Source organism: Panulirus ornatus, chromosome 49 (assembly GCF_036320965.1).
Source record: "Panulirus ornatus isolate Po-2019 chromosome 49, ASM3632096v1, whole genome shotgun sequence".
NCBI classification, from domain to species: Eukaryota; Metazoa; Arthropoda; class Malacostraca; order Decapoda; family Palinuridae; genus Panulirus; species Panulirus ornatus.
The window spans coordinates 8,796,875-8,812,360 of NC_092272.1; the positions used below are offsets into that span (position 1 = coordinate 8,796,875).

Below are 15,486 nucleotides of genomic sequence, written 5' to 3' on the forward strand. Positions count from 1 at the left end.
CACTATGCATGCATTCCGCCAATCCTCAGGCACCTCACCATGAGTCATACATACATTAAATAACCTTACCAACCAGTCAACAATACAGTCACCCCCTTTTTTAGTAAATTCCACTGCAATACCATCCAAACCCACTGCCTTGCCGGCTTTCATCTTCCACAAAGCTTTTACTACCCCTTCTCTGTTTACCAAATCATTCCCCCTAACCCCCTCACTTTGCAAACCACCTCGACCAAAACACCCTATGTCTGCCACTCTATTATCAAACACAATCAACAAACCTTCAAAATACTCACTCCATCTCCTTCTCACATCACCACTACTTGTTATCACCTCCCCATTAGCCCCCTTCACCCATATTCCCATTTGTTCCCTTGTCTTACACACTTTATTTACCTCCTTCCAGAACATCTTTTTATTCTCCCTAAAATTTAATGATACTCTCTCTACCCAACTCTCATTTGCCCTCTTTTTTGCCTCTTGCACCTTTCTCTTGACCTCCTGCCTCTTTCTTTTATACATCTCCCACTCATTTGCATTATTTCCCTGCAAAAATCGTCCAAATGCATCGCTCTTCTCTTTCACTAATAATCTTACTTCTTCATCCTACCACTCACTACCCTTTCTAATCTGCCCACCTCCCACACTTCTCATGCCACAAGCATCTTTTGTGCAAGCCATCACTGCTTCCCTAAATACATCCCATTCCTCCCCCACTCCCCTTACATCCTTTGTTCTCACCTTTTTCCATTCTGTACTAAGTCTCTCCTGGTACCTCTTCACACAAGTCTCATTCCCAAGCTCACTTACTCTCACCACTCTCTTCACCCCAACATTCTCTCTTCTTTTCTGAAAACCTCTACAAATCCTCACCGTCGCCTCCACAAGACAATGATACAACATCCCTCCAGTTGCACCTCTCAGCATGCCTATCAATTAACACGTAATCCAATAACGCTTTCTGGCCATCTCTCCTACTTACGTACATATACTTATGTATATCTCTCTTTTTAAACCAAGTATTCCCAATCACCAGTCCTTTTTCAGCACATAAATCTACAAGCTCTTCACCATTTCCATTTACAACACTGAACACTCCATGTACATCAATTATTCCCTCAAAAGCCACATTGCTCACTGGCACTGCATTTGATGATTATAATCTTTCTAACTTTTCTGCTGAAACACCTCCATACTTCAACTTTCAGCTGTAGGCCCAAACACTCCAAGTCCCTTTCTTAGCTTCAGCCTCATTATCATCCTTTTTACCTTCATTCTTGCTATAGGCCCTTGCTTTTGTGTCGCTTCCCTTCCATTCTCCATACCTATGCATGTCATAGCTGCTGCCTCAACCTCTCCCACTTTCATCTGTTCTTCAAAATACTCTTTCCATCTTCCTTCACTTTCTCCTTTTGATTCAACAACTCCCCTTCCTTACTTGTCACATTCACAATTCCACTCTTACGTCCACCTTTATCCTTTCTCACCTACTTCCAGCACAAAATTTCTTATTTTTCTTTAACTTTTTTCTTCTCTCCCAAGTCATTTCTAATCTCATCTATCCACTATGTTTTTCCAATATTATTCTTTATCTCACAACCTTGTTTAAAACTCACAATTCTACCTCCAATAGCCTTTCTCTGAACATTTTAAACACATTCACTCAAGATTACACCCCTACAATTAAGTGAAAGAAAAGAGAGAGGCATTTGGACGATTTTTGCAGGGAAAAAATGAAATTGAGTGGGAGATGTATAAAAGAAAGAGACAGGAGGTCAAGATAAAGGTGCAAGAGGTGAAAAAGGGGGCAAATGAGAGTTGGGGTGAGAGAGTATCATTAAATTTTAGGGAGAATAAAAAGATGTTTTGGAAGGAGGTAAATAAAGTGCGTAAGACAAGGGAGCAAATGGGAACTTCAGTGAAGGGTGCAAATGGGGAGGTGATAACAAGTACTGGTGATGTGAGAAGGAGATGGAGTGAGTATTTTGAAGGTTTGTTGAATGTTTTTGACGATAGAGTGGCAGATATAGGGTGTTTTGGTCGAGGTGGTGTGCAAAGTGAGAGGGTTAGGGAAAATGATTTGGTAAACAGAGAAGAGGTAGTAAAAGCTTTGCGGAAGATGAAAGCCGGCAAGGCAGCAGGTTTGGATGGTATTGCAGTGGAATTTATTAAAAAAGTGGGTGACTGTATTGTTGACTGGTTGGTAAGGTTATTCAATGACTCATGGTGAGGTGCCTGAGGATTGGCGGAATGCTTGCATAGTGCCATTGTACAAAGGCAAAGGGGATAAGAGTGAGTGCTCAAATTACAGAGGTATAAGTTTGTTGAGTATTCCTGGTAAATTATATGGGAGGGTATTGATTGAGAGGGTGAAGGCATGTACAGAGCATCAGATTGGGGAAGAGCAGTGTGGTTTCAGAAGTGGTAGAGGATGTGTGGATCAGGTGTTTGCTTTGAAGAATGTATGTGACAAATACTTAGAAAAGCAAATGGATTTGTATGTAGCATTTATGGATCTGGAGAAGGCATATGATAGAGTTGATAGAGATGCTCTGTGGAAGGTATTAAGAATATATGGTGTGGGAGGCAAGTTGTTAGAAGCAGTGAAAAGTTTTTATCGAGGATGTAAGGCATGTGTACGTGTAGGAAGAGAGGAAAGTGATTGGTTCTCAGTGAATGTAGGTTTGCGGCAGGGGTGTGTGATGTCTCCATGGTTGTTTAATTTGTTTATGGATGGGGTTGTTAGGGAGGTGAATGCAAGACTTTTGGAAAGAGGGGCAAGTATGAAGTCTGTTGTGGATGAGAGAGCTTGGGAAGTGAGTCAGTTGTTGTTCGCTGATGATACAGAGCTGGTGGCTGATTCATGTGAGAAACTGCAGAAGCTGGTGACTGAGTTTGGTAAAGTGTGTGAAAGAAGAAAGTTAAGAGTAAATGTGAATAAGAGCAAGGTTATTAGGTACAGTAGGGTTGAGGGTCAAGTCAACTGGGAGGTACGTTTGAATGAAGAAAAACTGGAGGAAGTAAAGTGTTTTAGATATTTGGGAGTGGATCTGGCAGCGGATGGAACCATGGAAGCGGAAGTGGATCATAGGGTGGGGGAGGGGGCGAAAATCCTGGGAGCCTTGAAGAATGTGTGGAAGTCAAGAACATTATCTCAAAAAGCAAAAATGGGTATGTTTGAAGGAATAGTGGTTCCAACAACGTTGTATGGTTGCGAGGCATGGGCTATGGATAGATTTGTGCGCAGGAGGGTGGATGTGCTGGAAATAAGATGTTTGAGGACAATGTGTGGTGTGAGGTGGTTTGATCGAGTAAGTAATGTAAGGGTAAGAGAGATGTGTGGAAATAAAAAGAGCGTGGTTGAGAGAGCAGAAGAGGGTATTTTGAAATGGTTTGGGCACATGGAGAGAATGAGTGAGGAAAGATTACCCAAGAGGATATATGTGTCAGAGGTGGAGGGAACGAGGAGAAGTGGGAGACCAAATTGGAGGTGGAAAGATGGAGTGAAAAAGATTTTGAGTGATCGGGGCCTGAACATGCAGGAGGGTGAAAGGCGGGCAAGGAATAGAGTGAATTGGATCGATGTGGTATACCGGGGTTGACGTGCTGTCAGTGGATTGAATCAGGGCATGTGAAGTGTCTGGGGTAAACCATGGAAAGTTGTGTGGGGCCTGGATGTGGAAAGGGAGTGTGGTTTTCGGGCATTATTGCGTGACAGCTGGAGACTGAGTGTGAACAAATGGGGCCTTTGTTGTATTTTCCTAGTGCTACCTCGCGCACATGAGGGGGGAGGGGGATGGTATTCCATGTGTGGCGAGGTGGCGATGGGAATGAATAGGGGCAGACAGTGTGAATTGTGTGCATGGGTATATATGTATGTGTCTGTGTGTGTGTATATATGTGTACATTGAGATGTATAGGTATGTATATTTGCGTGTGTGGGCGTGTGTGTGTGTACATTGTGTATGGGGGTGGGTTGTGCCTTTTCTTTCGTCTGTTTCCTTGCGCTACCTCGCAAACGCAGGAGACAGCGACAAAGCAAAATAAATGTAAAAATAATTATAAATTAATGCACATTCAACTAAACTTTCTGTCACCCTTTTTCATATTTTTCCTTGCATTTTTTTATTTATTTCCCGCTTATCAACACTTTTACCTCACCATTCTTCCTTATGCCATACCTCCATTAACCCAATCCTCAACCCCACAACAACTCTAGCATCCAGCACAACTTTCATCCACTGGTACATAGTCAATGAAACTCTTTCATTTTCTTCCATCATTTCTCATCCATATATTTTATTTATTCATTTATTTTGCTTTGTCGCTGTCTCCCGCGTTAGCAAGGTAGCGCAAGGAAACAGGCAAAAGAATGGCCCAACCCAACCACATACACATGTATATACATACACGTCCACACACGCAAATATACATACCTATACATCTCAACATATACATATATATACACACACAGACATATACATATATACACATGTACATAATTCATACTGTCTGCCTTTATTTATTTCCATCGCCACCCTGCCACGCATGAAATAACAACCCCCTCCCCCCACATGTGCACGAGGTAGCGCTACGAAAAGACAACAAAGGCCACGTTTGTTCACACTCATTCTCTAGCTGTCATGTATAATGCACTGAAACCAGAGCTCCCTTTTCACATCCAGGCCCCACAGAACTTTCCATGGTTTACCCCAGACGCTTCACACGCCCTGGTTCAATCCATTGACAGCAAGTCGACCCCGGTATACCACATTGTTCCAATTCACTCTGTTCCTTGCACACCTTTCACTCTCCTGCATGTTCAGGCCCCGATCACTCAAAATCTTCTTCACTCCATCTATCCACCTCCAACTTCATCTCCCACTTCTCCTCATTCCCTCCACCTCTGACACATATTTATCTTTGAATTATCTTGTCATGAAAAAAGGCATTTGCAAGGAATGAACTCCTCTCAGCACAGACATCCACAAGATAACTTACTATATTCTCATTTACTCCAAGCATTTCCCACTTACCAATTATAACGCTAATTTCATCACATGTCACCTTCGCACTCATATCACCCATGAGCCACCTTTCTCTCCTCAAGCCCATTTATAGTCATTAAAATTTTCCAGATACTCTTCATTTCATCCTTATTTTGCCCAGTCTTCACACTAACAGGCATATATATACACATACCCATGCATACTTCAAAATTCTGATCTTTCCTTTCAACTACAATATTCCTGATACATCGTATCCATGCTCTGTAACACCTTCCCCTACTCTCTTTGATAGTACAATTGCATAACCTTCTTTCCCTCTTCCCACATGATTTTAAGTCATTCCTGTCCATACCACTTCTTCTTCCACGTCCTCCGACAACATGCATTCATCATTTCCATCTTTAGTCTTTACATCTAGCCTAATCACCAACATATCCAAACTATACCTTTTAGAATTCTCCACAAGCTCTCTCCTTTTACTCTCAACAGTCATTCCATTAGCAATCACAGCCACCACCCTCAACTGCTTGTCCCTTTTACTACCCAGCATGACTGGTGGATTCCAGTTCAGCTTCTTAAGCTTTTAGTGCCGCATCCTTGAAAAGGCCATTGGCAGAGGGCAATTCTATTGCTGTTTCCCAAAAGCAAACATAAAAGAAATATAAATACTATCAGTTTTAAACACCTATAATTCTTTATCTTATTTCTATCCATTATACTTTGTCACTTTCTCCCGCATTAGCAAGGCAGCATAAGGAAACATACAAAAGAATGACCCAACCCACCCACATACACATGTATATACATACACGTCCACACACGCACATATACATACCTATACATCTCAATGTATACATATATATATGTGCGCGAGGTAGCGCTAGGAAAAGACACCAAAGGCCACATTCGTTCACACTCAGTCTCTACCTGTCATGTATAATGCACTGAAACCACAGCTCCCTTTCCACATCCAGGCCCCACAAAACTTTCCAAGGTTTACCCCAGATGCTTCACATGCCCTAGTTCAATCTATTGACAGCACGTCAACCCCGGTTATACCACATCGTTCCAATTCATTCTATTCCTTCCATGCCTTTCACCCTCCTGCATGTTTAGGCCCCAATCATTCAAAATCTTTTTCACTCCAGCTTTCCACCTCCAATTTGGTCTCCCACTTCTCCTTGTTCCCTCCACCTCTGACACATATATCCTCTTGGTCAATCTTTCCTCACTCATTCTCTCCATGTGACCAAACCATTTCAAAATACCCTCTTCTGCTCTCTCAACCACACTCATTTTATTACCACATATCTCTTTTACCCTTTCATTACTTACTCGATCAAACCACCTCACATCACATATTGTCCTCAAACATCTCATTTCCAGCACATCCACCCTCCTCCGCACAACCCTATCTATAGCCCAAGCCTCGCAACCATATAACATTGTTGGAACCACTATTCCTTCAAACATACCCATTTTTGCTTTCCAAGATACACTCTTGACTTCCACACATTTTTCAACACTCCCAGAACTTTCACCCCCTCCCCCACCCTATGATTCACTTCCGCTTCCATGGTTTCATACGCTGCCAAATCCACTCCCAGATATCTAAACACTTCACTTCCTCCAGTTTTTCTCCATTCACACTTACCTCCCAATTGACTTCTAACTCAACCCTACTGTACCTAATAGCCTTGCTCTTATTCACATTTACTCTCAGCTTTCTTTTTTCACACAATTTACCAAACTCAGTCACCAGCTTCTGCAGTTTCTCACACAAATCAGCAACCAGTGCTGTATCATCAGCGAACGGCAACTGACTCACTTCCCAAGCTCTCTCATCCACAAAAGACTGCATACTTGCCCCTCTTTCCAAAACTCTTGCATTCACCTCCCTAACAACCCCATCCATAAACAAATCAAACAACCATGGAGACATCACGCACCAATGCCGCAAACCTACATTCACTGAGAACCAATCACTTTCCTCTCTTCCCACACATACACATACCTCACACCCTCAATAAAAACTTTTCACTGCTTCTAACAACTTGCCTCCCACACCATATATTCTTACTACCTTACACAGAGCATCTCTATCAACTCTACCATATACCTTCTCCAGATCCAAGAATGCTACATACAAAGTCATTTGCTTTTCTAAGTATTTCTTACATACATTCTTCAACGCAAACACCTGATCCACACATTCTCTACCACTTCTGAAACAACACTGCTCTTCCCCAATCTGATGCTCTGTACATGCCTTCACCTTTTCAATCAATATCCTCCCATATAATTTACCAGGAATAATCAACAAACTTCTTTTTCTTTCATACTATTCGCCATTTCCCACGTTAGTGAGGTAGCATTAAGAACAGAGGACTGGACCTTTGAGGGAATATCCTCACCTGACCCCCTTCTCTGTTCCTTCTTTTGGAAATTAAAAAAAAAAAAAGGAGAGAGGGAAGGATTTCCAGCCCCCCACTCGCTTCCCTTTTAGTCGCCTTCTACAACACACAGGGAATACATGGGAAGTATTCTTTCTCCCCTACCCCCAGGGATAAACAAACTTATACCTCTAAAATTTGAGCACTCACTTTTATCTCCTTTGCCTTTGTATAATGGCACTATGCAAGCCAATCCTCAGGCACCTCACCATGAGTCATACATACATTAAATAACCTTACCAACCAGTCAACAATACAGTCACCCCCTTTTTTAATAAATTCCACTGCAATACCATCCAAACCCTGCTGCCTTGCCGGCTTTCATCTTCCGCAAAGCTTTTACTACTTCTTCTCTGTTAACCAAATCTTTCTCCCTAATCCTCTCACTTTGCACACCACTTCAACTAAAACACCCTATATCTGCCAATCTATCATCAAACACATTCAACAAACCTTCAAAATACTCACTCCATCTCCTTCTCACATCACCACTACTTGTTATCACCTCCCCATTAGCCCCCTTCACTGACGTTCCAATTTGTTTCCTTGTCTTATGCACTTTGTCTACCTCCTTCCAAAAATCATTTTATCTATTTCCTAAATTCATTTACTATACTTTGTCGCTGTCTCCCGTGTGAGCAAGGTAGCACAAGGAAACAGACAAAAGAATGGCCAAACCTATCCACATACACATGTATATACATACACCTCCACACACACACATATACATACCTATACATCACAACGTATACATATATATAAACACACAGACATATACATATATACACATGTACATAATTCATACTGACTGCCCTTATTCATTCACGTTGCCATCCCGCCACACATGAAATGACAACCCCCTCCCCCCGCGCATGTGCACAAGGTAGCGCTGGGAAAAGACAACAAAGGCCACAATCGTTCACACTCAGTCTCTAGATGTCATGTATAATGCACTGAAACCACAGCTCCCTTTCCACATCCAGGCCCCACAAAACTTTCCATGGTTTACCCCAGACGCTTCACATGCCCTGGTTCAATCCATTGACAGCACATCGACCCCAGTATACAACATCGTTCCAATTCACTCTATTCCTTGCACGCCTTTCACCCTTCTGAATGTTCAGGCCCCGATCACTCAAAATCTTTTTCAATCCATCCTTCCACCTCCAATTTGGTCTCCCACTTCTTCTCATTCCCTCCACCTCCGACACATATATCCTCTTGGTCAATCTTTCCTCACTCATTCTCTCCATGTGACAAAACCATTTCAAAACACCCTCTTCTGCTCTCTCAACCACACTCTTTCTATTATCACACATCTCTCTTACCCTTTCATTACTTACACTATTAAACCACCTCACACCATATATTGTCCTCAAACATCTCATTTCCAACACATCCATCCTCCTCCGCACAACTCTATCTATAGCCCACGCCTTGCAAGCATATAACATTGTTGGAGCCACGATTCCTTCAAACATACCCATTTTTGCTTTCCAAGATAACGCTCTCGCCTTCCACACATTTCTCAACGCTCCCAGAACTCTTGCCCCCTCCCCCACCCTATGATTCACTTCTGCTTCCATGGTTCCATCCACTGCCAAATCCACTCCCAGACATCTAAAATACTTCACTTCCTCCACTTTTTCTCCATTCAAACTTATCTCCCAATTGACCTGTCCCTCAACCCTACTGTACCTCATAGCCTTGCTCTCATTCACCTTTGCTCTCAGCATTCTTCTTTCACACACTTTACCAAACTCAGTCACCAGCTTCTGCAGTCTCTCACCCACATCAGCCACCAGTGCTGTATCATCAGCAAGCAACAACTGACTCACTTCCCAAGCTCTCTCATCCACAACAGACTGCATACTTGCCCCTCTTTCCAAAACTCTTGCATTCATCTCCCTATCAACCCAATCCATAAACAAATTAAACAACCATGGAGACATCACGCACCACTGCAGCAAACCAACATTCACTGAGAACTAATCACTTTCCTCTCTTCCTACATGTACACATGCCTTACATCCTCGATAAAAACTTTTCAATGCTTCTAACAACTTGCCTCCCACACAATATATTCTTCATACCTTCCACAGAGCATCTCTATCAACTCTATCATATGCCTTCTCCAGATCCATAAATGCTACATACAAATCCATTTGCTTTTCTAAGGATTTCTCACATTCATTCTTCAAAGTAAACACCTGATCCACACATCCTCCATCACTTCCACACTGCTCTTCCCCAATCTAATGCTCTGTACATGCCTTCACACTCTAAATTAATACCCTCCCATATAATTAACCAGGAATACTCAACAAACTTATACCTCTGTAATTTGAGCTCTCACTTTTATCCCCTTTGCCTTTGTACAATGGCACTATGCAAGCATTCCTCCAATCCTCAGGCACCTCACCATGATTCATACATGTATCAAATAACCTTACCAGCCAGTCAAAAATACAGTCACCCCCTTTTTTAATAAATTCCACTGTAATACCATCCAAACCCACTGCCTTGCTGGCTTTCATCTTCCGCAAAGCTTCTACTACCTCTTCTCTGTTTACCAACTCATTCTCCCTAACCCTCTCAATCTGCACACCACCTTGACCAAAACACCCTATATCTGCCACTCTATCATCAAACACATTCAACAAACCTTCAAAATACTCACTCCATCTCCTTCTCACATCACCACTACTTGTTATCACCTCCCCATCAGCCCCCTTCACCCATGTTCCCATTTCTTCCCTTGTCTTGCGCACTTTATTTACCTCCTTCCAAAACATCTTTTTATTCTCCCTGAAATTTGATGATACTCTCTCACCCCATCTCTCATTTGCCCTCTTTTTCACCTCTTGCACCTTTCTCTTGACCTCCTGCCTCTCTTTTATACATCTCCCACTCATTTGCATTATTTCTCAGCAAAAATCGTCCAAATCACTCTCTCTTCTTTCACTAATAATTTTACTTCTTCATCCCACCACTCACTACCCTTTCTAATCTGCCCACCTCCCACGCTTCTCATGCCACAGGCATCTTTTGCGTAAGCCATCACTGCTTCCCTAAATACATCCCATTCCTCTCCCACTCCCCTTATGTCCTTTGTTCTCACCTTTTTCCATTTTGTACTCAGTCTCTCCTGGTATTTCCACACACGTCTCCTTCCCAAGCGCACTTACTCTCACCATTCTCTTCACCCCAACATTCTCTCTTCTTTTCTGAAAACCTCAACAAAGCTTCACCTTCGCCTCCACAAGATAATGATCAGACATCCCTCCAGTTGCACCTCTCAGCACATTTACATCCAAAAGTCTCTGTTTCATGTACCTATCAATCAACACGGAATCCAATAACGCTCTCTGGCCGTCTCTCCTAAATTTTTTTTTTTTTTTTTTGCTTTGTCGCTGTCTCCCGGGTTTGCGAGGTAGCGCAAGGAAACAGACGAAAGAAATGGCCCAACCCACCCCCATACACATGTATATACATACGTCCACACACGCAAATATACATACCTACACAGCTTTCCATGGTTTACCCCAGACGCTTCACATGCCTTGATTCAATCCACTGACAGCACGTCAACCCCGGTATACCACATCGCTCCAATTCACTCTATTCCTTGCCCTCCTTTCACCCTCCTGCATGTTCAGGCCCCGATCACACAAAATCTTTTTCACTCCATCTTTCCACCTCCAATTTGGTCTCCCACTTCTCCTCGTTCCCTCCACCTCCGACAAATATATCCTCTTGGTCAATCTTTCCTCACTCATTCTCTCCATGTGCCCAAACCATTTCAAAACACCCTCTTCTGCTCTCTCAACCACGCTCTTTTTATTTCCACACATCTCTCTTACCCTTACGTTACTTACACGATCAAACCACCTCACACCACACACTGTCCTCAAACATCTCATTTCCAGCACATCCATCCTCCTGCGCACAACTCTATCCATAGCCCACGCCTCACAACCATACAACACTGCTGGTACCACTATTCCTTCAAACATACCCATTTTTGCTTTCCGAGATAATGTTCTCAACTTCCACACATTCTTCAAGGCTCCCAGAATTTTCGCCCCCTCCCCCACCCTATGATCCACTTCCGCTTCCATGTTTCCATCCACTGCCAGATCCACTCCCAGATATCTAAAACACTTCACTTCCTCCAGTTTTTCTCTATTCAAACTCACCTCCCAATTGACTTGACCCTCAACCCTACTGTACCTAATAACCTTGCTCTTATTCACATTTACTCTTAACTTTCTTCTTTCACACACTTTACCAAACTCAGTCACCAGCTTCTGCAGTTTCTCACATGAATCAGCCACCAGCGCTGTATCATCAGCGAACAACAACAGACTCACTTCCCAAGCTCTGTCATCCCCAACACACTTCATACTTGCCCCTCTTTCCAAAACTCTTGCATTCACCTCCCTAACAACCCCATCCATAAACAAATTAAACAACCATGGAGACATCACACACCCCTGCCGCAAACCTACATTCACTGAGAACCAATCACTTTCCTCTCTTCCTACACGTACACATGCCTTACATCCTCGATAAAAACTTTTCACTGCTTCTAACAACTTGCCTCCCACACCATATATTCTTAATACCTTCCACAGAGCATCTCTATCAACTCTATCATATGCCTTCTCCAGATCCATAAATGCTACATACAAATCCATTTGCTTTTCTAAGTATTTCTCACATACATTCTTCAAAGCAAACACCTGATCCACACATCCTCTACCACTTCTGAAACCACACTGCTCTTCCCCAATCTGATGCTCTGTACATGCCTTCACCCTCTCAATCAATACCCTCCCATATAATTTACCAGGAATACTCAACAAACTTATACCTCTGTAATTTGAGCACTCACTCTTATCCGCTTTGCCTTTGTACAATGGCACTATGCACGCATTCCGCCAATCCTCAGGCACCTCACCATGAGTCATACATACATTAAATAACCTTACCAACCAGTCAACAATACAGTCACCCCCTTTTTTAGTAAATTCCACTGCAATACCATCCAAACCTGATGCCTTGCCGGCTTCCATCTTCCGCAAAGCTTTTACTACCACTTCTCTGTTTACCAAATCATTTTCCCTAACCCTCTCACTTTGCACACCACCTCGACCAAAACACCCTATATCTGCCACTCTATCATCAAACACATTCAACAAACCTTCAAAATACTCACTCCATCTCCTTCTCACATCACCACTACTTGTTATCACCTCCCCATTTGCACCCTTCACTGAAGTTCCCATTTGCTCCCTTGTCTTACGCACTTTATTTACCTCCTTCCAGAACATCTTTTTATTCTCCCTAAAATTTAATGATACTCTCTCACCCCAACTCTCATTTGCCCTTTTTTTCACCTCTTGCATCTTTCTCTTGACCTCCTGTCTCTTTCTTTTATACATCTCCCACTCAATTGCATTTTTTCCCTGCAAAAATCGTCCAAATGCCTCTCTCTTCTCTTTCACTAATACTCTTACTTCTTCATCCCACCACTCACTACCCTTTCTAATCAACCCACCTCCCACTCTTCTCATGCCACAAGCATCTTTTGCGCAATCCATCACTGATTCCCTAAATACATCCCATTCCTCCCCCACTCCCCTTACTTCCATTGTTCTCACCTTTTTCCATTCTGTACTCAGTCTCTCCTGGTACTTCCTCACACAAGTCTCCTTCCCAAGCTCACTTACTCTCACCACCCTCTTCACCCCAACATTCACTCTTCTTTTCTGAAAACCCATACAAATCTTCACCTTAGTCTCCACAAGATAATGATCTGACATCCCTCCAGTTGCACCTCTCAGCACATTAACATCCAAAAGTCTCTCTTTCGCGCGCCTGTCAATTAACACGTAATCCAATAACGCTCTCTGGCCATCTCTCCTACTTACATAAGTATACTTATGTATATCTCGATTTTTAAACCAGGTATTCCCAATCATCAGTCCTTTTTCAGCACATAAATCTACAAGCTCTTCACCATTTCCATTTACAACACTGAACACCCCATGTATACCAATTATTCCCTCAACTGCCACATTACTCACCTTTGCATTCAAATCACCCATCACTATAACCCGGTCTCATGCATCAAAACCACTAACACACTCATTCAGCTGCTCCCAAAACACTTGCCTCTCATGATCTTTCTTCTCATGCCCAGGTGCATATGCACCAATAATCACCCATCTCTCTCCATCAACTTTCAGTTTTACCCATATCAATCGAGAATTTACTTTCTTACATTCTATCACATACTCCCACAACTCCTGTTTCAGGAGTACTGCTACTCCTTCCCTTGCTCTTGTCCTCTCACTAACCCCTGACTTTACTCCCAAGACATTCCAAAACCACTCTTCCCCTTTACCCTTGAGCTTCGTTTCACTCAGAGCCAAAACATCCAGGTTCCTTTCCTCAAACATACTACCTATCTCTCCTTTTTTCACATCTTGGTTACATCCACACACATTTAGGCACCCCAATCTGAGCCTTCGAGGAGGATGAGCACTCCCCACATGACTCCTTCTTCTGTTTCACATTTTAGAAAGTTAAAAAAATACAAGGAGGGGAGGATTTCTGGCCCCCCGCTCCCGTCCCCTCTAGTCGCTTTCTACGACACGTGAGGAATGCGTATACATACGTATATATACATACGTATACATACGTATACTTATGTATATCTCTCTTTTTAAACCAGGTATTCCGAGTATATCTCTCTTTTTAAACCAGGTATTCCCAATCACCAGTCCTTTTTCAGCACATAAATCTACAAGCTCTTCACCATTTCCATTTACAACAATCTACACCCCATGTACACCAATTATTCCCTCAACTGCCACATTACTCACCTTTGCATTCAAATTTCCCATCACTATAACCCGGTCTCGTGCATCAAAGCTACTAACACACTCACTCAGTGCACTCAGCTGCTCCCAAACACTTGCCTCTCACTTACTCTCACCACTCTCTTTACCCCAACATTCTCTCTTCTTTTCTGAAAACCTCTACTTTTACAAACACTAACTACTAAAAAAAAAATATGATGAGTTGCCATAAACAGTAAAATAAAGTATACAAGAACAAATTACCTAATTACAAATTAGACTTTTTACCTGTAATTCTAGTTATCAAATATTTGTGGCTATATTTTCCAACTTAGCAATGAATGGTAACTTACTTCTGAACATTCATCATAAAATAATGCTGCAAAATAAGCTAGATCTTGTTATGCAATCCCTGGATACTTTTGAAAATCTTACCTTGGCAAGGGCTCTCATAAGAGGTTCATTATCTTGCATGCGGCCAGCAGTATCAATGAGTACAACATCAAAGGAATTCTTACGAGCATGCTCTATGGCATGTCGAGCAATTTCAGCAGCATCTTTACCATATCCCTGAAATTAAAGAAAAATTATCTCATGCTAGTGCAGCTTTTTGTCTTAAATGAAAAAAGTACTCTCTTTTACATGCCTACAATTAACATGTAATCTATTAAAAAAGGGGATGACTGTATTGTTGACTGGTTGGTAAGGTTATTTAATGTATGTATGACTCATGGTGAGGTGCCTGAGGATTGGCAGAATGCTTGCATAGTGCCATTGTACAAAGGCAAAGGGGATAAGAGTGAGTGCTCAAATTACAGAGGTATAAGTTTGTTGAGTATTCCTGGTAAATTATATGGGAGGGTATTGATTGTGAGGGTGAAGGCATATACAGAGCATCAGATTGGGGAAGAGCAGTGTGGTTTCAGAAGTGGTAGAGGATGTGTGGATCAGGTGTTTGCTTTGAAGAATGTATGTGACAAATAATTAGAAAAGCAAATGGATTTGTATGTAGCATTTATGGATCTGGAGAAGGAATATGATAGAGTTGATAGAGATGCTCTGTGGAAGGTATTAAGAATATATGGTGTGGGAGGCAAGTTGTTAGAGGCAGTGAAAAGTTTTTATTGAGGATGTAAAGCATGTGTACGTGTAGGA

At 42.3% G+C, this 15,486-nt stretch overlaps 1 protein-coding gene across 1 annotated transcript in view; it reads right to left on the reverse strand.

The window, feature by feature from the left end:
- Positions 1-15,486, reverse strand: part of SrpRalpha (signal recognition particle receptor alpha) — a 75,575-nt gene that overhangs the window by 42,620 nt on the left and 17,469 nt on the right. The window contains exon 4 of the mRNA XM_071690949.1: positions 14,767-14,901. Within this exon, the coding sequence (XP_071547050.1) occupies positions 14,767-14,901 (135 nt within the window). The remainder of the gene's footprint in view (positions 1-14,766; positions 14,902-15,486) is intronic.